Source organism: Phyllobates terribilis, unplaced genomic scaffold, assembly GCF_046119375.1.
Source record: "Phyllobates terribilis strain yellow unplaced genomic scaffold, ASM4611937v1 Scaffold_2__4_contigs__length_985480577, whole genome shotgun sequence".
In the NCBI taxonomy this organism is placed as follows: Eukaryota; Metazoa; Chordata; class Amphibia; order Anura; family Dendrobatidae; genus Phyllobates; species Phyllobates terribilis.
The window spans coordinates 574,554,755-574,579,992 of NW_027362762.1; the positions used below are offsets into that span (position 1 = coordinate 574,554,755).

Sequence of the window (25,238 nt, forward strand, 5' to 3'; positions counted from 1 at the left end):
GTTCGGCGAACACGAACAATTTGAGAAAAATTCGGCTGTTCGAGGTTATGTTCGATAACTGTTCGTGCACCAAAATCATAACTGGATTTTTTCTCAGTAATGATGAAAATTAATGTTAATACACAGTTTGAGTGTACAGCGGGGTGGGGGGAGGGATAGGGGATGGAACAATGAAGGGGATGGAACAATGAAGATCTCCATTTTTTTTCTCTTTCCTGCATTTACAGTGGGGAGGTGCAATCTGTCAGCCTATCAGCAGCGCACACACGGAGCGAAGTGCTTTTTCTCACACAAGCAAGGGCATGTGTCATTGGCAGTGTATGTCACATGTCCTTGCCCTATAAGACCAAGCCATTTTCCCCGTCGCCACCATTTTCTCACTGCTGCAGCTGCGTGTTAGACGGCACCGCTGTTGCTGTGTGCGCTATACCTTGTTAATTTCAAGCCAATTTTCGCACAAATCTACAGATAGCTTGGGAGTAGGGAATAGTTGTGATTGCAGTCCTTTTAAGGACTAGGTTACAGCATTTCCTACGACTTTTATCAGGCAGGTCTGTGCTCTTAAATAGATAGATTGTGGGAGTAAAAACTAATTGTAATTGGAGTCCTTTTCAGGACTAGGTTACATCAGTTCCTATCAGTTTTTGCCAGGCAGGTCTGTGCCAGTGCTGTGCAAGTTTTTTTCACAGCATTTGGCTGAATCTAGCAAAGCTAATCCTTTTTGGCCTATTGCAGAGTGTGTTAGTCAGTGGAGTAGCCTATCTGTGTTGCAAGATATACCACCTGTGTATAGAATACCAATTTTTTACTGCACCTAGTGAAGTAAAATCTTTTGGGCATAGCATCATTCTATTAGTCCATCTATACTGACCTCCATCAGGTTGCAAATTGAATATAATTTTTTTCTGCATCTAGCTCTGAAAAAATATTGGGCTTCTAGCTGTGTGTGGGACTTGTTGTATTAGTCGATCTATACTGACCTCCATCAGGTTGCAAACTGCATATATTTTTTTCTTCATCTACCTCTGAAAAAATATTGGGCTTCTTGCTGTGTGTGGGACTTGTTCTATTAATCCATCTATACAGACCTCCATCAGGTTGCAAACTGAATATATTTTTTTCTGCATCTACCTCTGAAAAAATATTGGGCTTCTAGCTGTGTGTGGGACTTGTTCTATTAATCCATCTATACTGACCTCCATCAGGTTGCAAACTGAATATATTTTTTTCTGCATCTACCTCTGAAAAAATATTGGGCTTCTAGCTGTGTGTGGGACTTGTTGTATTAGTCCATCTATACTGACCTCCATCAGGTTGCAAACTGAATATATTTTTTTCTGCATCTACCTCTGAAAAAATATTGGGCTTCTAGCTGTGTGTGGGACTTGTTGTATTAGTCCATCTATACAGAACTCCATCAGGTTGCAAACTGAATATATTTTTTTCTGCATCTACCTCTGAAAAAATATTGGGCTTCTAGCTGTGTGTGGGACTTGTTGTATTAGTCCATCTATACTGACCTCCATCAGGTTGCAAACTGAATATATTTTTTTCTGCATCTACCTCTGAAAAAATATTGGGCTTCTAGCTGTATGTGGGACTTGTTCTATTAATCCATCTATACAGACCTCCATCAGGTTGCAAACTGAATATATTTTTTTCTGCATCTACCTCTGAAAAAATATTGGGCTTCTAGCTGTGTGTGGGACTTGCTCTATTAACACTAGGACTACTGGACTCGTGACCCCGCCTAGAACTACTGAAAGGAGTCATTTTGACTCCTTGCTTGTTTTCGTTTATTTTTATAGTTTCGTTTGTGGTTATTTATTAATAATTATATTTTTTGTAATGTATTATTATTGTGAGATCCAACAGTAATGCTTTTGATTGTTTTTTTTCTGCTTTTCTTGTTTTTCTACAGAAAATAACAATAATTATAATAGACGTTTTTCAAACCTTTTTTTTATTCAAGTGCACACATATAAACAACAACTGAAGAACAAAAAGCAGAGAAAATGTAGGTGGAGGAGCATAAAAATGAAAATATGGCGCAGAATTCACCTTCTAAACATTTGGTGTTTCGCATTTTAGGCATTGCCTTTGATTTATGGCAGTACATTGCCCACACAAAGACTTACCACAAGTCTTACAATTTCCGACAGATCTATTTTTCTTGCACTTTTCTTTGATCTGGCAAAATTTTGTTTGAACCATCACTTCTGAGCATGTAGAAACTTGGGACGTGGAACCCTTTTCCCTATCTGTGACATAAGGACCACTCAACTCTCTCACAAGCGTTTGCAAAAATGCCTTGCGTGACATTTTTTGGTGGGTAATCTCCTTGAATATTATCCATGCATTTATACCCGCAAAGTCTAAGGCATTTTAAAATGCATGAACAGGCCATCTCCTTGTGCATGTACGTGTGGTATATTTTCGTGCCATCTGATCCACTACATCTACTCCATATTTTGTTTCATTGTAAAACTTTACCGTTTCTGGAGTTTTTTTAGCGGAATCAGACGCAACAACAACATCTGGATGGACGGAACTCAAAATGACAACATTTTTGTTGGGCTTTCCTTGATATACTGTAAGTGTAAAATTGTCTTAATTTCTAAACACTTTAGTGTTGTACAATTCCTCTTTCATGGATTTTATTTCTTTAGGCACTTCTCGCCTTATCTTGTTCAGTGTTCCCACGATGGTTGTTCCTTTGCTTTTTAGCTGTTTAGCTAATTTTACTGAAGTAAAATAATTATCGGTTGTAACATTGCGACCTTTTTTCAAAAACGGGTCCAATAACTTCATTACCACATGGTCAGCTAAACGGTCCTCAGCACGGCGTGTGTCATCTTTGCCTAGATAAGGGAAGCCATTTGCCAGATATTTGCTCCTCTTATCAACAGCTAGCTAATATTTGTGGCCATATTTATCTGGTTTGGAAGGCATGTACTGCGTGAATGGACACCTAGTTTTGCTTGGGAAAAGTTGCTCATCCACCGTTATGTATGGGCCAGGTTTGTAACACGCAATACAATTTTCAATAAACCTGTCCCACACAGTAGAAAATAGAGCAAACTTGTCCGTTTGCAGTCTCTCCGATCGAGTAGATTTCTCATCACATCTGAGAAACCTCATAATTTCAACAAAGCGGTCCCTAGACATTGTCGCTTTGCAAAACGGTATTCCCCAGTCATTACACCAAATACTGCTAATCGAGTGACGGTTCGTGCCAGATATTCCACGAGCATAGAATATCGCAATGAATGCATCTAGCTCCTCATCAGATAGAGTAAACTGTAAATTATTGTTCCTGCATGCTTCTGCAAGCGTACAGTTCTTTATATGTGTCAATATATATGAATCAAAAAATAAACGCCATGCGCTCAAAGGACTATCGATAATGATATTTCTTCTGGCGTATCCTGTAGGGCCAGGTGCTTCTCGAAGAATATTTTGGCTATCACGCCTACCAGGCAAGTGTTCTCCAATTTCAACAGGTTTCCATTGAATACCATCCGCTGAAACTAGTATTCCTTCAGATTCGCCTTCTCTGGTGTTTGTTGTTGCATTACCTTCGCCGCCATCGTTATCTGTTGTTCTTTCATTTCTGGGACGTTTTGCTGATTTTTTCTGTCCACGACCAGGAGGATGGTCATGAGGCAACATAACTGCATGAGCCCGATCCCCAGTTGATGTGCTTGGAATATCTGTAAAAAAGTTGATGAATATTTAGAATTTTTGTTTTGTAAGGGTCCGTGCACACTGGCTGGATTAGCGGCGGAATATCCGACCGGATATTCTCACCACAATCCGGCCCGTACCTGCCCGCTCAGGTACAGAGCGGAGTTTCATACCTGAAGCTCCGCTCCGAACCCCAGGCTGGAGCCGCTGTCTGGGACGGAGCCGTGCTCGCGCGTAAGCAAGCGCTGCTCTGTCCCTGACAGCGGCTCCAGCCCGGGGTTCGGAGCGGAGCTTCAGTCATGAGCGGGCAGGTACGGCCTGTATTGCGGCAAGAATATCCAGATGGCTATTCAGCCAGAATTCTGCTAGTGTGCACAGGCCCTAACTCAGTGTGTGGAAGAACAAATAAATACACATAACTACTTACCTTCTGGATTTGTTCCTTCTGAGTCTTCAGATTCACTTGATATGTTCTGAGGAATGAAATCTTCATCACTGTCAGAATCAAATACATGTTCCTGCAATTCAGATTCCGATTCATCCTCCGGTATGGATTGCAAAGTAGCCAGAATATCCTGAGGCTTTATCAAACGTCTTCTCTCCTTATTCCTCACAAATTCCATAATTCTATATAGTTCCCTGCTGAAAAATAGAAATGAAATGAAAACTAAAAGAAATGATAACTGTTCTGCCACCTTCAAAAGTAGGTGGGCTGAATCAGTTGACAGACAGCTAAACTATTTCATAACAATTCATACCTGTATGAGTCTTCAGAGCTCGTATGTCTGCGTCTGTTCTCTTTGTCTCTTCAGCTGAACTGAAAGTAAAGTTACTATCCAGAATACTGTCTCCTGCTAGGACCTTATAAAAACACCACCCTTCATTAGCATAAGATAAGAGCCTAGAGTAAACAAGCTATTTTGTTCAGCATTACACAGTAATACAAGCAGGTAAAACACAAGGAAAATGTGAAAAGTTGACATGTAAATTGAACTACATCTATATGAACATCAGGGTAAATAAGACAGAGTGAAAAAATTATGCACAAAACTTTATAGCAACATTTAGTGACAAAAGGACCTCAAAATATAGTAGGGAGTCAAAATGACTCCCTTCAGTAGTTCTTGGTAAATTTTGAAAAAAACACGCAAATTTTTCACCAAAATTATTTATTCTCACAAAATCTTTTTTCACATCATATTTGAGGAAAAGTCACCGAGTTTCAAGCCGGAATTCTGAAAAATGTAGTCACAGAAGAGAAATAAAAAACGAAAGGAGTCAAAATGACTCCATCAGTAGTTCTAGTGTTAATCCATCTATACAAACCTCCATCAGGTTGCAAACTGAATATATTTTTTTCTGCATCTACGTCTGAAAAAATATGTGGCCTTCTAGCAGTGTGTGGGACTTTCTCTATTAGTCCATCTATACTGACCTCCATCAGGTTGCAAACTGAATATAATTTTTTTCTGCATCTAGCTCTGAAAAAATATTTGGCCTTCTAGCAGTGTGTGGGAATTTCTCTATTAGTCCAGCTATACTGACCTCCATCAGGTTGCAAATTAAAAATAATTTTTATCTGCATCTAGCTCTGAAAAAATATTTGGCCTTCTAGCAGTGTGTGGGACATTCTCTATTTGTCCATCTATACTGACCTCCATCAGGTTGCAAACTGAATATAATTTTTTTCTGCATCTAGCTCTGAAAAAATATTTGGCCTTCTAGCAGTGTGTGGGACTTTCTCTATTAGTCCATCTATACTGACCTCCATCAGGTTGCAAATTAAAAATAATTTTTATCTGCATCTAGCTCTGAAAAAATATTTGGCCTTCTAGCAGTGTGTGGGACTTTCTCTATTAGTCCATCTATACTGACCTCCATCAGGTTGCAAATTGAATATAATTTTTTTCTGCATCTAACCCAGCCAATAGTTTTGGCCTAATACCACAGTTTGGCCACTCAGCTCGCTCGGTTCCCATCCATTGTTTTTTTGTGCAAACAACTCCAGAGTTGTTAATTAGTTAACCACCAAAATGAGTGGAAAAAGGCCTGCTGCTGGTGGAAAGGGGAATAGGCGTGTTGGGAAGGGGAAAAAAGGTTGTGTCCGTGGGGTAGGTGTTAAAGCAACAGTAACATCTGCAGAAGAAAGACCATCTTCCAGCCAAACTAAAATGTCTACTTCTTTTAGCGAACAATGTGATAAGATCTCTTTCTTACGGCCACGCCAATCGCTACAAATTCCAGATGAGGCACAAAAACAGCAGGTGCTTCAACGGATATCAAGTGCTCCTTTAAGTGGGCTCTCCTCCACATCAACTTCAACATCACAAATACTCCAGTCCTCAAAGGTGTCACCCCAATCGCACTTGCTTCCTCACAGCTCCAAAATCTCCAGCTGCCCGTCTGAGTATGAGGTAGAACAGATGGTTGAGTCTGCAGAGCTGTTTACTCATACTATAGCCTGGGAATCAGAGGTCGACTCCAGCACTTCTGTGAATCCAGACGAGGAAATGATCTGCACTGATGCCCAGAATCTTTATGAGTCGGATCCAGGACCAGACGCAGAAGGTTCTGACCATAATGTAGACCCTCATTCCCAAACTGTAACTCCTGTTGGTGGAGACAATGAGGAAGACGATGATAAGACTCAAATACCTGATTGGAGCGACAACTTTAGTTTTTTGTCAGGGTAGGAACAGGCTGGCTCTGAGGACGACGGGTGTGATAACGCACAGGGTGATGATCATGAGGTTGGAGTACCCACTTACTGTCAACCCACAGTCAGCCAAGAGATGAGGTCAGCAGAGGAGGTGGAGGAAGATGCTAGTGACGACGAGGTCAGGTTGCGCCTTCCTGGACAGAGACGTAGTACTGGAAACACGTCAACAACTGCATCCTCAAACACAACTCTGCCTCTCACCACAAGTCGTGGTGGCTCTTCAGGTCGCATAGGTGCTAAGCCTTGCATAGCCTGGGCATTTTTTCAGATCGATAAAGATGACCCAACTCATGTTATCTGTAACATTTGTCAGTAAAAGCTAAGTAGAGGCCAAAAAATACATAGTTTGAGTACTTCATGCATGAACCGGCACATGGACATGAAGCATAAGTTGCAGTGGGAAGCTCAGTGTGCTACAATGCGGCCTAGCCGGCCGGGCCAACCACCATCTGCCATATCTTGTGCATCCGCGGCCTCTTCATCCTCTGTGACTGGGGGGACAGCAGTCACACCTGTTTTGGGGCGCAGACCTGCCACCTCTTTACCCGCAACAGCCAGCGTGATTGGCAGGTCATCATTTTCTTTGGAGGTGGTAACACCAGCTGGTGTTGAGCGCTGTCCGACATCGATAGCACCACTTTTGGATCAAGGCAACCTAACATGTCCGCCTGCATCTTCCTCACAGACCGGCAGTTTGCCGGGGACACCCTTATCAACCCCGTCTAAGCACAATAGCCAGCCCTCGGTCCCTCAGATGTGGACAAGTAAAAGACCATTTCCTCCTAGCCATGAGAAAGCTAAGAGGCTGAATTTCACCATCTGCAAGTTCTTGGTTACAGAAATGCTGCTTTTCCGCCTGGTGAATAGAAAAAAAGAGGGGTCGCTCACCGGTCTATTCGGGTGCTCTGAAGAAAAACGTAATCTCAATAGCGAAATGCACTTCGGCACACCATACATGAATATATAAGAAATATGTCTAGATTAATGTCTCTTAGAAAAATGAAGGTTTTTTGCGCATAATTTGGCCAATTTATGTGTGCCCATCAACCACGCCAAGGTCACCTTCGTATGATGGGAAACTACACTATGCTATGCTACCACTGGATATGCCACTCTTGGGCTGTAAGCCTGTATGGACAATATGTCTCTGCTTGGGCTTTTAACCTACAATGTATGGGCTGGTAGAGCTAGTTAAAACCACCTGTGACTGAATGGGAGGGACACATGATCAGAAAAAAGGATGTTAAACTTCTGATAGTGTGAACACGTACCTGCTGCAATACTCCAGGAGCGGGATACCAAAAATATTAAATAGAAAAAAAGAGGGGTCGCTCACCGGTCTATTCGGGTGCTCTGAAGAAAAACGTAATCTCAATAGCGAAATGAACTTCGGCACACCATACATGAATATATAAGAAATATGTCTAGATTAATGTCTCTTAGAAAAATGAAGGTTTTTTGCGCATAATTTGGCCAATTTATGTGTGCCCATCAACCACGCCAAGGTCACCTTCGTATGATGGGAAACTACACTATGCTATGCTACCACTGGATATGCCACTCTTGGGCTGTAAGCCTGTATGGACAATATGTCTCTGCTTGGGCTTTTAACCTACAATGTATGGGCTGGTAGAGCTAGTTAAAACCACCTGTGACTGAATGGGAGGGACACATGATCAGAAAAAAGGATGTTAAACTTCTGATAGTGTGAACACGTACCTGCTGCAATACTCCAGGAGCGGGATCCCAAAAATAGTAAATAGAAAAAAAGAGGGGTCGCTCACCGGTCTATTCGGGTGCTCTGAAGAAAAACGTAATCTCAATAGCGAAATGAACTTCGGCACACCATACATGAATATATAAGAAATATGTCTAGATTAATGTCTCTTAGAAAAATGAAGGTTTTTTGCGCATAATTTGGCCAATTTATGTGTGCCCATCAACCATGCCAAGGTCACCTTCGTATGATGGGAAACTACACTATGCTATGCCACCACTGGATATGCCACTCTTGGGCTGTAAGCCGGTATGGACAATATGCCTCTGCTTGGGCTTTTAACCTACAATGTATGGGCTGGTAGAGCTAGTTAAAACCACCTGTGACTGAATGGGAGGGACACATGATCAGAAAAAAGGATGTTAAACTTCTGATAGTGTGAACACGTACCTGCTGCAATACTCCAGGAGCGGGATCCCAAAAATAGTAAATAGAAAAAAAGAGGGGTCGCTCACGGGTCTATTCGGGTGCTCTGAAGAAAAACATATTTCTTATATATTCATGTATGGTGTGCCGAAGTTCATTTCGCTATTGAGATTACGTTTTTCTTCAGAGCACCCGAATAGACCGGTGAGCGACCCCTCTTTTTTTCTATTTACTATTTTTGGGATCCCGCTCCTGGAGTATTGCAGCAGGTACGTGTTCACACTATCAGAAGTTTAACATCCTTTTTTCTGATCATTTGTCCCTCCCATTCAGTCACAGGTGGTTTTAACTAGCTCTACCAGCCCATACATTGTAGGTAAAAAGCCCAAGCAGAGACATATTGTCCATACAGGCTTACAGCCCAAGAGTGGCATATCCAGTGGTAGCATAGCATAGTGTAGTTTCCCATCATACGAAGGTGACCTTGGCGTGGTTGATAGGCACACATAAATTGGCCAAATTATGCGCAAAAAACCTTCATTTTTCTAAGAGACATTAATCTAGACATATTTCTTATATATTCATGTATGGTGTGCCGAAATTCATTTCGCTATTGAGATTACGTTTTTCTTCAGAGCACCCGAATAGACCGGTGAGCGACCACTCTTTTTTTCTATTTACTATTTTTGGGATCCCGCTCCTGGAGTATTGCAGCAGGTACGTGTTCACACTATCAGAAGTTTAACATCCTTTTTTCTGATCATGTGTCCCTCCCATTCAGTCACAGGTGGTTTTAACTAGCTCTACCAGCCCATACATTGTAGGTTAAAAGCCCAAGCAGAGACATATTGTCCATACAGGCTTACAGCCCAAGAGTGGCATATCCAGTGGTAGCATAGCATAGTGTAGTTTCCCATCATACGAAGGTGACCTTGGCGTGGTTGATGGGCACACATAAATTGGCCAAATTATGCGCAAAAAACCTTCATTTTTCTAAGAGACATTAATCTAGACATATTTCTTATATATTCATGTATGGTGTGCTGAAGTTCATTTCGCTATTGAGATTTCCGCCTGGTGGACACAGAGGATTTTCAAGACCTTATGTCCGTCGCAGTGCCCCAGTACCAGATGCCCAGTCGGCACTACTTCTCAAAGAAAGGTGTGCCTGCGCTCCACCAGCATGTCGCACACAACATCACCGCTTCTTTGAGAAACTCTGTGTGTGACAGGGTGCATTTCACCACAGACACTTGGACGAGTAGGCATGGACAGGGGCATTACATGTCGCTGACTGGGCACTGGGTAACTATGGTGACAGCAGGACAAGGGGCTGCTGTCCAAGTCTTGCAGTCCCCACGAGTTGTGCGTCAATCCTCTTTATGTCAAAGTTCCTCCACTGCTTCTGCCTCCTCAACCTCCTCTCAGTCTTCCACCTGCACCCAAAGCCTGTCTGGTCATGCCACAAGCTTTCTAACTGCGCAGAAGGGATCCTGCACACCTCCTTACTATGCTGGCAGTAGGGCTCAACGTCATCAGGCGGTTTTTACATTGAAATGTCTGGGAAATGTGAGTCACACAGCTGAGGAGTTGTGGTCAGCTCTGGAGAACCAATTTCATGAATGGTTGTCTCCACTGGACCTGAAACCAGGGAAGGCCGTGTGCGACAATGCTGCAAACCTGGGTGCGGCCCTTCGCCGGGGCAATGTCACACACGTGCCTTGTATGGCTCACGTGTTGAACCTGGATGTCCAGCAATTTTTAGCCCACTATCCCAGACTAGATGGCCTTCTGCAGAGGGCACGGTCGCTGTGTGCTCACTTCCGCCGTTCGCATCCCGCAGCTCAGCGACTTACATCTCTACAGAAGTCGTTGGGCCTGCCACTTCACCGGCTAAAATGCGATGTGCCTACCCAGTGGAATTCAACTCTGCACATGTTGCAGCGACTGTGGCAGCACCGACAAGCCCTGGTGCAATACGTTCTGACGTATAGCCTGGGCCAACGAGATCCAGAGGTGGGGCAAATCACGCTGAAGGAGTGGTCTCTGATCAGGGACCTATGCACCCTTCTGCACAGTTTTGAAATGGCGACGAAGATGTTTAGTGCTGACGATGCCATTATCAGCATGACTATTCCAGTGATTTACATGCTGGAGCACATGTTAAACAGAATTCGGAGTCAGGTGGTGGCACAAGAGGAGGTGGAGGAAGTAGAGGAGGAGGAGTTGTATGCGGAAGGGCTAACATCTGCAAGGTCCAGACGGTCGGCAGCACCAAGGCGGCAGGCATGTGAGGGTGGGGGAGATGGTTTTACCAGGGCGCATGGTAGCAGCCAAACTAGTGAGGAAGGTGCAGGAGCCCAGGAAGAAGTGGAGGACGAACTGATGGAAGACTCATCAGATGAGGGAGACCTTGATCACATTTCTGTTGTGCGAGGTTGGGGGGAGAGGACAGAGGAAGGAAGCATGATTGTTACCTCGCCACCAACACAACAGGGACTTGGTGCTCCTGGATGCGCAACACACATGAGTGCCTTCTTGCTGCACTACCTGCAACATGACCCTCGAATTGTGAGAATTAGAAATAATCCTGACTACTGGGTTGCCGCACTGTTAGATCCCCGGTACAAAAGTAAATTTGCAGAAATTATTCCTGCCATAGAAAGGGATGCACGCATGCAGGAGTATCAGCAGAGACTGTTGCAGAATCTTACATGTGCTTTTCCACAAAATACCAGTGGTGCACGTAGTGAATCTCACAGTTCCAACTTGCCAACCGTGGGACCGTCAAGTGTTCAGCACTCAAACCGTAACAGAACCACAGTATCTGCTGGTAACATCAATTTTGCGGAATCATTTCACCAATTTTTTAGCCCATCCTTTGCAAGGCCACAGGAGACAAGAAGTCTGACACATAGTCAACGCCTAGAGACGATAGTACAGGAGTATCTCCAAGTAAACATTGAAGCCACGACTGTGTCACTGGACCCTTGCTCTTTTTGGGCTTCCAATCTGGATAAATGGCCAGAGCTAGCCACTTACGCCTTGGAGATCTTGTCATGCCCCGCAGCCAGCGTTCTGTCTGAACGTGTGTTCAGCGCTGCTGGTGGTGTGCTGACAGATAAGCACACGCGGCTCTCCACTGATAATGTAGACAGACTCACGTTCATAAAGATGAACAAATCATGGATCCGAAATGACTTTTCTACCCCTGTGTCATCCTGGGGAGAGTAAAAGCTTGATGATTGGTTAAAATCACCCTACCAACCGTTTTAAGCTTTCAAATTACTAATCATGTTTATCTGTATCTTGGCAGGAGAATAATTTGGGCTTTGTAGCAGTGTGCAGCACTGATTCTATTAGGCCATCTATAATAAGCTCCACCAGATTTAAAATTACTAATCATGTTTATCTGTATCTTGACTGGAAAATAATTTGGGCTTTGTAGCAGTGTGCAGCACTGATCCTCTTAGGCCATCTATACTAAAGCTTCACCAGATTTAAAATTAATAATAATTTTTAGCTGCATCTAGCCCGGAAAATAATTTTGGGGCTCCGAGATGCGCAAGCCACATAAGTGCCTTCTTGCTTCACTACCTGCAGCATGACACTCATATTGTCAGAATTCGAAGTAATCGTGACTACTGGGTTGCCACACTCTTAGATCCCCCAAACTTTTCGATCAACCTTTTCATTTTAATAAAGACCAAAAAAATGGTCATTTTTGAAATTATAAGCATTAGCAGGTTGTTAGAAACTGAAATCAAACAGTTTTCAACTAAAAACTTTATTCTAGGTGATGTTACATTTTCACATAGGACCCCTTGTTCGAAAGGAGCTTCTGAACTCTCTCGTCCATTGAATTTGTCAGGTTTTGGATAGTTTCTGCTTCAATTGTTTTGCATGAGGACAGAATACCCTCCCAGAGCTGTTGCTTAGATGTGAACTGCCTCCCGCCATCATAGACACTCCTTTTAATGATGCTCCAAAGGTTCTGAATGGGGTAGAGGTCAGGGGAGCATGGGGGTCACACCATAAGTTTGTCCCCTTTTATGCCCATATCAGCCACAGATGCAGATGTTTTATGTGCAGCATGAGATGGTGCATTATCATGCAAAAAAATGATCTTGCTGTGAAATACACGGTTCTTCTTCTTGAATCATGGCAGGAAGTGCTGTTTGAGAAAATCCACATACATTATGGAGTTCATCTTTAGCGCCTTCAGGGATCCTAAAGGGGCCGACAATCTCTCTCCCCATGATTCCAGCCCAAAACATTACTCCACCTCCTCCTTGTTGGCGCTGTAGCCGTGTTTGCGTGGGGTGTCCATCAACCAGCCATCCTCCACTCCATCCATCTGGACCATCGAGCGCTGCACGGCACTCATCCGTGAAAAAACAGTTTTGAAATCAGTCTTCATGTAATGTTTGGCCCACTGGAGCCGTTCCTGCTTGTGTGAAGTGGATAGAGGAGGTCGACAGGATGGCGTATGCACAGCTGCAAACCTCTGAAGGACCCTGCGTCTTGTTGTTCGGGGGACGTTGGAGGCACCAGCAGCTTCAAAAACTTGTCTGCTGCTATGACAAGGCTTTTTTGCCGCTGCTCTTTCAACCTGACGTAATTGCTTGTAGGAAAGAGTCCTCAATTTGCCCTTATCAGCACGCACAAGTGTGTACTGTGAATCAGCTACATACTTCTTGATTGCCAAGACACTTCATCCTGATCATCGCACAATGTTGATTGTAGTCATGCCTTGACCTAAACACTCCACAATTTGTTGCTTCTCAGCAGCCGACACATCCTTTTTCTTTCCCATTTTGGCAGAAAATGTAGGCTGCTTAATAATGTGAGACAGTCTTCTTAAGTAGTCTTGCCTTTCATTGAACACACCTGCCAAACTAATTAGCACAGGTGTCTGCAATTGCTTACAGTGATATAAAGAGCCCTGACACACTTCACCATCAATGAGTTTAACTGACAAACAAACAAATTCTTCCCTTATCACTCCTAAATACTTTTTGCATAATAATTTGGAACACAGTGTACATGTGCTTTTCCACAAAACACCAGTGGTTCACGTAGTGAATCTTACAGTTCAAACTTGCCAACCGTGGTCTGTATGGAGTTGTTCAATAAAGGGCCCAAAATTAAGATAACATAGATGGGAGAGGTCTCTATGAATAGGAATTCCTAAGTATTTGATACCCTGTGAGGGCCAGGCAAAGGGAAAGTTGGACTGGATGGAGTCCTATATGGATTTGGGGAGGGAGACATCGAGGGCCTCAGACTTCGCTGCATTGATTTTAAAATTTGACCATGTAACAAAGTGATCTATTTCAGCCATAACAGCATGGATGGATATATGTGATTGAGTGATATATACTAGGACATCATCAGCAAATAGAGAGCACTTGTACTCGGTGCCTCCCACCTCAATCCACCTAATATTGGGGTTATGGCGAATTGATGAGAGCAGGTGCTCCGTCACTAGTATGTATAAGAGAGGGGACAGAGAACATCCCTGCCTTGTCCCATTGGTGATTGTGAAAGGTGATGAAAATGTTCTGACGCGCCCCCTGGGCCTTGGGACACCCGGAGCCGGACCCTTTTTGGTGGATGCTGGTGGTTGTAGTCTCCGTGGCGGTGTCCCGGTTCCGTGGCTCAGGGCGGTCAAACCAGTGGCGGAACTATTTATGTGGTTTTGATGTTTAAATGTCTGACTACGCCACCCGTGGATTGCGGTCAGAGTGAACCGCTGCTCCAGGGCAGACCACTGAGGCTGGTGTTGTGGGTGCAGCAGAGCGTAGCATAACTCCCCACGGGAGGAGTATAGCCTCAGGGCAGTGTATGCGGAGGATGGGGGTGATGGTGCAGGGCAGCAGCAGTAACGACACGGAGTCAGTGATGCAGTCCAGGGCCTTTACTCACAGTTCTTATTATCCAGACCACGTCTGCAGGTAACGGCTGCCCACGTCGTACTGTGCTCACCAGGTGAGGGGCTCAGACAACTCCCAGATAACTTTGGAGCGCTTCACAGGACCCCCTTTGTGTGTCCTTTGTCTGGCCTTTCTTACCAACCCTTCTGTCCGGATGCCTCGGGCCTCCTCTTGGTAAACTTGGCGCCAGTTTCCCTGACCCTATGTGGTGCCTTCCTAGCGGGTGTAGCGAGGGGCTGCGCCACATAAAATGTCACAGCCTCCTGTTTCTAGCTGAGGGTCGTTTCCTGCCTCCACTAGTTTTGGGGACCGGTCTCCCCCTTTGGCCTGACCCCTCCACGCAGGTGGATTCGGGCGTGCGGTGGCGACTCGCCCGTCCGCACCCCTGGGATCCCTTCGTTCCTTGTTCCTGGAGCCTTCTCCGCTCCTCTTCCTTCCTTCTCCCTCTTCCAGGCCTGGGCCTCTGTTACTAGGCCCGCCTCCGTAGCAGAGCTCATGCAGAGCCCCTGCTCCCTGCCACTTCTGCTCAGACTTCTCTGCACTGAACTAAGATGGTGCCCACCTTTTATACTCCCTTCTCAATGCACCCAGGAACTGCTTCCTCCCTGCTCCTGCACTACAGGGTTCCCCTTCCTCAGTGTTCCCTCCCCCCACTCCAGCCAGGGACAGGGACTGTCGTGCCCATCTCAGGGGCATATTGGTCGCCCTGCCCCACGGCAATGTGGTGTAATGCATGCAGGTGTCGGGTCCTGATCCACAAAACATCCTTACCTGAGAGTGAGATATCACACCTCTGGGTGAGGTGCAATACCTCTGTAGCAACCGAGCCCTCAGGGTGCTACAGTTCCATTTATCTTCAGCCTAGGTGACGCATTGCGATACAGGGCCGTGATTTTGGCTATAAAAGGGTCCCCTAGACCCCTACCCCAAGCTTTTTAAGAGAATCATATATGGCGTGCCAGGAGACTCTATGGAATGCTTTCTCAGCATGCAACGAGAGTATCTAATTACAAATATTTAACTGCATCTAGCCCAGGAAATACTTTGTGCCTAGTAGCAGTGTCTGCTAGTCAGCGGATTATCCCGGCTGTTAAGCAAGCTACACCACCTGTAGTTTGGACACTTAATTTTTTCAAAGGAAATGCTTCGGGACCACGGGATACTCAGTGAAGAGCATCAGGAGGCACCCCAATGCATAGGGGCTGGGACTGGCAGTAGGATGCCTTGCGGTGGACAGCCGAGCTCGATCGTTATAAAAGCTTTTTAACTGCAGCAGCTTTAGTGGACGCTACTGGAGCTGGAATTACGCGGCTGCTGGCATGAGACTTGCCCTCCAATAGATCCTTGTAAATGGATTTAAAGTGTATTCATTCAAATTAGAGAGACAATTTAAATTAAAAAGCTTAGAGCTGCCTCCACCACAGGGGGGGTCGCTCGACCCACCAGCGGACAGGCACCAGTATTGGGAGAGGGGGGCTGGCCGTCAGGGTTCACCGCGGCTCTGGCACAAACCCAGCGACGCGGAGGTGGCACAGGCAGGAGCGGACTGGCCGTGTCGGCTTCTCACTTTTTGGATTTTAGAAGGGCATGACATGCCTATATCTGTGTCTCCCCCTCCTTTTACTCCTCCACCTCTTTTCTTTTCGCATGACTATATGTACTTGTCACTTTTCCATGTGTTAGTTGTGTCTTCTGAGCAGTTTGTCAGCTTTTGGACACCTTTGAAGGTGTTTTCTATGTGTTTCTATGTGTTTTTGTTTGCCTGCCATTGGTTTTAATGGTGTTCGAAGGTGTTCGACGAACAGTTCGACGAACAGTTCGGTGAACACACGGGTGTTCGACGAACCGAACCGAACTCGAACACTACGGGGGTGGCTCAACACTAATAGCATCATTGTTTGGTACTCATTCTATCAGACAATCTATACTAAGCTGCACCAGCTTTCAAATTACTAATAATTTTTAGCTGCATCTTGCCTGTAAAATTATTTTGGGAATAGTAGCTGTGTGTGGTAGTCATTCTATTAGGCCATCTATACTAAGCTTCACCAGCTTTCAAATTACTAATAATTTTTAGCTGCATCTTGCCTGTAAAATAATTTTGGTCATATTAGTAGTGTTTGGTGCTCATTCTATTAGGCCATCTATACTAAGCTCCACAAGTTTTGAAATTACTAATAATTTTTAGCTTCATCTTGCCTGTAAAATAATTTTGGGTATATTAGCAGTGTGTGGTAATCATTATATTAGGCCATCTATACTAAGCTCCACCAGCTTTCAAATTACTAATAATTTTAACTGCATCTTGCCTATAAATAATTTTGGGCATAGTAGCAGTGTGTGGTACTCATACTATTAGGCCATCTATACTAAGCTCCTCCAGCTTTCAAAATACTAATAATTTTTAGCTGCATCTTGCATGTAAAATAATTTTGGGCCTGTAGCAGTGTGTGGTGCTCATTCTATTATGCCATCTATGCTAAGCTCCACCAGCTTTCATATTACTAAACATTTTTAGCTGCATGTTGCCTGCAAAATAATTTTGGGCATATTGGCAGTGTGTGGGACCCATTCTTTAGGCCATCTATACTAAGCTCCACCAGTTTTCAAATTACTAAAATTTTTTAAGCTGCATCTTGCCTGTAAAATAATTTTGGGCATATTAGCAGTGTGTGGTACTCATTCTATTAGGCCATCTATACTAAACTCCTCCAGTTTTCAAAATACTAATAATTTTTAGCTGCATCTTGCCTGTAAAATAATTTTGGGCCTGTAGCAGTGTGTGCTACTCATTCTATTATGCCATCTATACTAGGCTCCACGAGCTTTCAAATTACTAATAATTTTTAGCTGCATCTTGACTGTAAAATAATTTTGGGCATATTAGCAGTGTGTGGTACTCATTCTATTAAGCCAACAATGCTAAGCTCCACCAGCTTTCAAATTACTAATATTTTGTAGCTGCATCTTGCCTGTAAAATAATTTTGGGCATAGTAGCAGTGTGTGGTACACATTCCATAAAGCTATCTATACTAAGCTCCACCGGCTTTCAAATTACTAATAATTTTTAACTGCATCTTGACTGTAAAATAATTTTGGGCATAGTAGCAGTGTGTGGTACTCATTCTATTAGGCCATCTATACTAAGCTCCACCAGCTTTCAAATTACTAATAATTTTTAGCTGCATTTTGCCTGTAAAATAATTTTGGGCATAGTATCAGTGTGTGCTACTCATTCTATTGGGCCATCTATACTAAGCTCCACCAGCTTGCAAATTACTAAAAATTTTTAGCTGCATCTTGCCTGTAAATTTATTTTGGGCATAGTAGCTGTGTGTGGTAGTCATTCTATTAGGACATCTTTACTAAGCTCCACCATCTTTCAAATTACTAATAATTTTTAGCTGCATCTTGCCTGTAAAATAATTTTGAGCATAGTAGCAGAGTGTGGTACTCATTCTATTAGGCCATCTATACTAAGCTCCAAGAGCTTTCAAATTACTAATAATTTTTAGCTGCAACTTGCCTATAAAATAACTTTGGGCATAGTAGCAGTGTGTGGTACACATTCTATAAAGCAATCTATACTAAGCTCCACCAGCTTTCAAATTACTAATCATTTTTAGCTGCATCATGCCTCTAAAATAATTTTGGGCATATTAGCAGTATGTGGTACTCATGCTATTAGTCCATCTATACTAAGCTCTACCTGCTTTTAAATTACTAATAATTTTTAGCTGCATCTTGCCTGTAAAATAATTTTGGGCATAGTAGCATTGTGTGGTACTCATTCTATTAGGCCATCTATACTAAGCTCCACCAGCTTTCAAGTTACTAATAATTTTTAGCTGCATCTTGCCTGTAAAATAAGTTTGGGCATAGTAGCAGTGTGTGATTCTCATTCTATTAGGCCATCTTTACTAAGCTCCACCAGCTTTCAAATTACTAATAATTTTTAGCTGCATTTTGCCTGTAAAATAATTTTGGGCATAGTAGCAGTGTGTGGTACTCATTCTATTAAGCTATCTATACTAAGCTCCACCAGCTTTCAAATTACTAATAGTTTTTAACTGCATCTTGACTGTAAAATATTTTTGGGCATAGTAGCAGTGTGTGGTACTCATTCTATTAGGCCATCTATACTAAGCTCCACCAGCTTTCAAATTACTAAAAATTTTTAGCTGCATTTTGCCTGTAAAATAATTGTGGGCATAGTAGCAGTGTGTGCTACTCATTCTATTAGGCAATCTATACTAAGCTCCACCAGCTTTCAAATTACTAATAATTTTTAATGCATCTTGCCTGTAAAATTATTTTGGGCATAGTAGCTGTGTGTGGTAGTCATTCTATTAGGCCATCTATACTAAGCTCCAAGAGCTTTCAAATTACTAATAATTTTTAGCTGCATCTTGCCTGTAAAATAATTTTGGGCATAATAGCAGTGTGTGGTACTCATACTATTAGGCCATCTATACTAAGCTCCTCCAGCTTTCAAAATACTAATAATTTTTAGCTGCATCTTGCATGTAAAATAATTTTGGGCCTGTAGCAGTGTGTGGTACTCATTCTATTATGCCATCTATATTAAGCTCCACCAGCTTTCAAATTACTAATAATTTTTAGCTGCATCTTGACTGTAAAATAATTTTGGCCATATTAGCAGTGTGTGGTACTCATTCTATTAAGCCATCTATGCTAAGCTCCACCAGCTTTCAAATTACTAATATTTTTTAGCTGCATCTTGCCTGTAAATTAATTTTGGGCATAGTAGCAGTGTGTGGTACACATTCTGTAAAGCTATCTATACTAATCTCCACCAGATTTCAAATTACTAATAATTTTTAACTGCATCTTGACTGTAAAATAATTTTGGGCATAGTAGCAGTGTGTAGTACACATTCTATTAGGCCATCTATACTAAGCTCCTCCAGCTTTCAAATTACTAATAATTTTTAGCTGCATCTTGCCTGTGAAATAATTTTGGGCATATTAGCAGTGTGTAGTACACATTCTATTAGGCCATCTATACTAAGCTCCACCAGCATTCAAATTACTAATAATTCTTAGCTGCATCTTGCCTGTAAAATAATTTTGGGCACAGTAGCAGTGTGTGGTACTCATTCTATTAGGCCATCTATACTAAGCTCCACCAGCTTTCAAATTACTAATAATTTTTAGCTGCATCTTGCCTGTAATATAATTTTGGGCATAGTAGCAAAGTGTGGTACTCATTCTATTAGGACATCTATACTAAGCTCCACCAGCTTTCAAATTACTAATAATTTTTAGCTGCATCTTGCCTGTAAAAAATTTAGGGCATATTAGCAGTGTGTGGTACTCATTCTATTAGGCCATCTATACTAAGCTCCAAGAGCTTTCAAATTACTAATAATTTTTAGCTGCAACTTGCCTATAAAATAACTTTGGGCATAGTAGCACTGTGTGGTACACATTCTATAAAGCAATCTATACTAAGCTCCACCAGCTTTCAAATTACTAATAATTTTTAGCTGCATCTTGCCTGTAAAATAATTTTGGGCATAGTAGCAGTGTGTGGTACTCATACTATTAGGCCATCTATACTAAGCTCCTCCAGCTTTCAAAATACTAATAATTTTTAGCTGCATCTTGCATGTAAAATAATTTTGGGCCTGTAGCAGTGTGTGGTGCTCATTCTATTATGCCATCTATACTAAGCTCCACCAGCTTTCAAATTACTAATAATTTTTAGCTGCATCTTGACTGTAAAATAATTTTGGACATATTAGCAGTGTGTGGTACTCATTCTATTAAGCCATCTATGCTAAGCTCCACCAGCTTTCAAATTACTAATATTTTTTAGCTGCATCTTGCCTGTAAAATAATTTTGGGCATAGTAGCAGTGTGTGGTACACATTCTGTAAAGCTATCTATACTAATCTCCACCAGCTTTCAAATTACTAATAATTTTTAACTGCATCTTGACTGTAAAATAATTTTGGGCATAGTAGCAGTGTGTAGTACACATTCTATTAGGCCATCTATACTAAGCTCCTCCAGCTTTCAAATTACTAATAATTTTTAGCTGCATCTTGCCTGTGAAATAATTTTGGGCATATTAGCAGTGTGTAGTACACATTCTATTAGGCCATCTATACTAAGCTCCACCAGCATTCAAATTACTAATAATTTTTAGCTGCATCTTGCCTGTAAAATAATTTTGGGCACAGTAGCAGTGTGTGGTACTCATTCTATTAGGCCATCTATACTAAGCTCCACCAGCTTTCAAATTACTAATAATTTTTAGCTGCATCTTGCCTGTAATTTAATTTTGGGCATAGTAGCAATGTGTGGTACTCATTCTATTAGGACATCTATACTAAGCTCCACCAGCTTTCAAATTACTAATAATTTTTAGCTGCATCTTGCCTGTAAAAAATTTAGGGCATATTAGCAGTGTGTGGTACTCATTCTATTAGGCCATCTATACTAAGCTCCAAGAGCTTTCAAATTACTAATAATTTTTAGCTGCAACTTGCCTATAAAATAACTTTGGGCATAGTAGCAGTGTGTGGTACTCATTCTATGGGGCCATCTATACTAAGCTCCACCAGCTTTCAAATTACTAAAAATTTTTAGCTGCATCCTGCCTGTAAAATTATTTTGGGCATAGTAGCTGTGTGTGGTAGTCATTCTATTAGGCCATCTTTACTAAGCTCCACCAGCTTTCAAATTACTAATAATTTTTAGCTGCATAATGCCTCTAAAATAATTTTGGGCATATTAGCAGTATGTGGTACTCATTCTATTAGACCTCCTATACTAAGCTCTACCTGCTTTTAAATTAATAATAATTTTTAGCTGCATCTTGCTTGTAAAATAATTTTGGGCATATTAGTAGTGTTTCTTACTTATTCTATTTGGACATCTATACTATGCTCCACCAGTTTTGAAATTACTAATAATTTTTAGCTGCATCTTGCCTGTAAAATAATCTTGGGTATATTAGCAGTGTGTGGTATTCATTCTACTAGGCCATCTATACTAAGCTCCACCAGCTTTCAAATTACTATTAGTTTTTAGCTGCATCTTGCCTGTAAAATAATTGTGGGCATAGTAGCAGTGTGTGGTACTCATTCTATTAGGCCATCTATACTTAACTCCACCAGCTTTCAAATTACTAATAATTTTTAGCTGCATCTTGCCTGCAAAATAATTTTGGGCATATGAGCAGTGTGTGGGACCCATTCTTTAGCCCATCTACACTAAGCTCCACCAGTTTTCAAATTACTAATATTTTTTAAGCTGCATCTTGCCTGTAAAATAATTTTGGCCATAGTAGCAGTGTGTGGTACTCATTCTATTATGCCATCTATACTAAGCTCCACCAGCTTTCAAATTACTAATAATTTTTAGCTGCACCTTGACTGTAAAATAATTTTGGGCATATTAGCAGTGTGTGGTACTCATTCTATTAGGCCATCTATGCTAAGCTCCACCAGCTTTCAAATTACTAATATTTTTTAGCTGCATCTTGCCTGTAAAATAATTTGGGGCATAGTAGCAGTGTGTGGTACACATTCTATAAAGCGATCTATACTAAGCTCCACCAGCTTTCAAATTACTAATAATTTTTAACTGCATCTTGACTGTAAAATAATTTTGGGCATAGTAGCAGTGTGTGGTACTCATTCTTTTAGGCCATCTATACTAAGCTCCACCAGCTTTCAAATTACTAATAATTTTTAGCTGCATTTTGCCTGTAGAATAATTTTGGGCATAGTAGCGGTGTGTGGTTCTCATTCTATTAGGCCATCTTTACTAAGCTCCACCAGCTTTCAAATTACTAATAATTTTTAGCTGCATCTTGCCTGCAAAATAAATTTGAGCATGGTAGCAGTGTGTGGTTCTCATTCTATTAGGCCATCTATACTTAGCTCCACCAGCTTTCAAATTACTAATAATTTTTAGCTGCATCTTGTCCGTAAAATAAGTTTGGGCATAATAGCAGTGTGTGGTACTCATTCTATTAGGCCATATATACTAAGCTCCACCAGCTTTCAAATTACTAATAATTTTTAGCTGCATAATGCCTCTAAAATAATTTTGGGCATATTAGCAGTATGTGGTACTCATTCTATTAGACCTCCTATACTAAGCTCTACCTGCTTTTAAATTAATAATAATTTTTAGCTGCATCTTGCTTGTAAAATAATTTTGGGCATATTAGTAGTGTTTCTTACTTATTCTATTTGGACATCTATACTATGCTCCACCAGTTTTGAAATTACTAATAATTTTTAGCTGCATCTTGCCTGTAAAATAATCTTGGGTATATTAGCAGTGTGTGGTATTCATTCTACTAGGCCATCTATACTAAGCTCCACCAGCTTTCAAATTACTATTAGTTTTTAGCTGCATCTTGCCTGTAAAATAATTGTGGGCATAGTAGCAGTGTGTGGTACTCATTCTATTAGGCCATCTATACTTAACTCCTCCAGCTTTCAAATTACTAATAATTTTTAGCTGCATCTTGCCTGCAAAATAATTTTGGGCATATGAGCAGTGTGTGGGACCCATTCTTTAGCCCATCTACACTAAGCTCCACCAGTTTTCAAATTACTAATATTTTTTAAGCTGCATCTTGCCTGTAAAATAGTTTTGGCCATAGTAGCAGTGTGTGGTACTCATTCTATTATGCCATCTATACTAAGCTCCACCAGCTTTCAAATTACTAATAATTTTTAGCTGCACCTTGACTGTAAAATAATTTTGGGCATATTAGCAGTGTGTGGTACTCATTCTATTAGGCCATCTATGCTAAGCTCCACCAGCTTTCAAATTACTAATATTTTTTAGCTGCATCTTGCCTGTAAAATAATTTGGGGCATAGTAGCAGTGTGTGGTACACATTCTATAAAGCGATCTATACTAAGCTCCACCAGCTTTCAAATTACTAATAATTTTTAACTGCATCTTGACTGTAAAATAATTTTGGGCATAGTAGCAGTGTGTGGTACTCATTCTTTTAGGCCATCTATACTAAGCTCCACCAGCTTTCAAATTACTAATAATTTTTAGCTGCATTTTGCCTGTAGAATAATTTTGGGCATAGTAGCGGTGTGTGGTTCTCATTCTATTAGGCCATCTTTACTAAGCTCCACCAGCTTTCAAATTACTAATAATTTTTAGCTGCATCTTGCCTGCAAAATAAATTTGAGCATGGTAGCAGTGTGTGGTTCTCATTCTATTAGGCCATCTATACTTAGCTCCACCAGCTTTCAAATTACTAATAATTTTTAGCTGCATCTTGTCCGTAAAATAAGTTTGGGCATAATAGCAGTGTGTGGTACTCATTCTATTAGGCCATATATACTAAGCTCCACCAGCTTTCAAATTACTAATAATTTTTAGCTGCATCTTGCCTGTAAAATAATTTTGGGCATATTAGCATTGTGTGATACTCATTCTATTAGGCCATCTATGCTAAGCTGCACCAGCTTTCAAATTACTAATATTTTTTAGCTGCATCTTGCCTGCAAAAATAATTTTGCGCATAGTAGCAGTGTGTGGTACTCATTTTATAAGGCCATCTATACTAAGCTCAACCAGCTTTCAAATTACTAATAATTTTTAGCTGCATCTTGCCTGTAAAATAATTTTGGGCGTGTAGCAGTGTGTGGTACTCATTCTATTAGGCCATCTATACTAATCTCCGCCAGCTTTCAAATTACAAATAATTTTTAGCTGCATCGTTTCTGTAAAATAATTTTGGGCATATTAACAGTGTGTGGTACTCATTCTATTAAGGTATCTATACTAAGCTTCACCAGATTTCAAATCACTAATGATTTTTAACTGCATCTTGACAGTAAAATAATTTTGGGCATAGTACCAGTGTGTGATACTCATTCTATTATGCCATCTATACTAAGCTCCACCAGCTTTCAAATTACTAATCATTTTTAGCTGCATCTTGCCTGCAAAATAATTTTGGGCATATTAGCAGTATGTGGGACCCATTCTTTAGGCCATCTATACTAAGCTCCACCAGTTTTCAAATTACTAATATTTTGTAAGCTGCATCTTGCCTGTAAAATAATTTTGGGCATAGTAGCAGTGTGTGGTACTCATTCTATTAGGCCATCTATACGAAGCTCCACCAGCTTTCAAAATACTAATAATTTTTAGCTGCATCTTGCCTGTAAAATAATTTTGGGCCTGTAGCAGTGTGTGGTACTCATTCTATTATGCCATCTATACTAAGCTCCACCAGCTTTCAAATTACTAATAATTTTTAGCTGCATCTTGACTGTAAAATAATTTTGGGCATATTAGCAGTGTGTGGTACTCATTCTATTAGGCCATATATGCTAAGCTCCACCAGCTTTCAAATTACTAATATTTTTTAGCTGCATCTTGCCTGTAAAATAATTTTAGGCATAGTAGCAGTGTGTGGTACACATTCTATAAAGCAATCTATGCTAAGCTCCACCAGTTTTCAAATTCCTAATAATTTTTAACTGCATCTTGACTGTAAAATAATTTTGGGCATAGTAGCAGTGTGTGGTACTCATTCTATTAGGCCATCTATACTAAGCTCCACCAGCTTTCAAATTACTAATAATTTTTAGCTGCATTTTGCCTGTAAAATAATTTTGGGCATAGTAGCAGTGTGTGCTACTCATTCTATTAGGCCATCTATACTAAGCTCCACCAGCTTTCAAGTTACTAATAATTTTTAGCTGCATCTTGCCTGCAAAATAAGTTTGG

The 25,238-nt window shown here is 41.3% G+C and overlaps 1 protein-coding gene across 1 annotated transcript; it reads right to left on the bottom strand.

Moving 5' to 3' along the window:
- Window positions 1-2,080: 2,080 nt before the first annotated feature.
- LOC141252876 (uncharacterized) lies at window positions 2,081-4,552 on the bottom strand. The gene is made up of 3 exons (XM_073670623.1): window positions 4,446-4,552; window positions 4,115-4,329; window positions 2,081-3,713 (listed from the first exon to the last, which is right to left on the bottom strand). Exons 2-3 carry the CDS (start codon window positions 4,308-4,310, stop codon window positions 2,914-2,916), a joined length of 996 nt encoding a protein of 331 aa, XP_073526724.1. The 5' UTR covers window positions 4,311-4,329; window positions 4,446-4,552; the 3' UTR covers window positions 2,081-2,913.
- Between the last annotated feature and the right edge of the window lie 20,686 nt (window positions 4,553-25,238).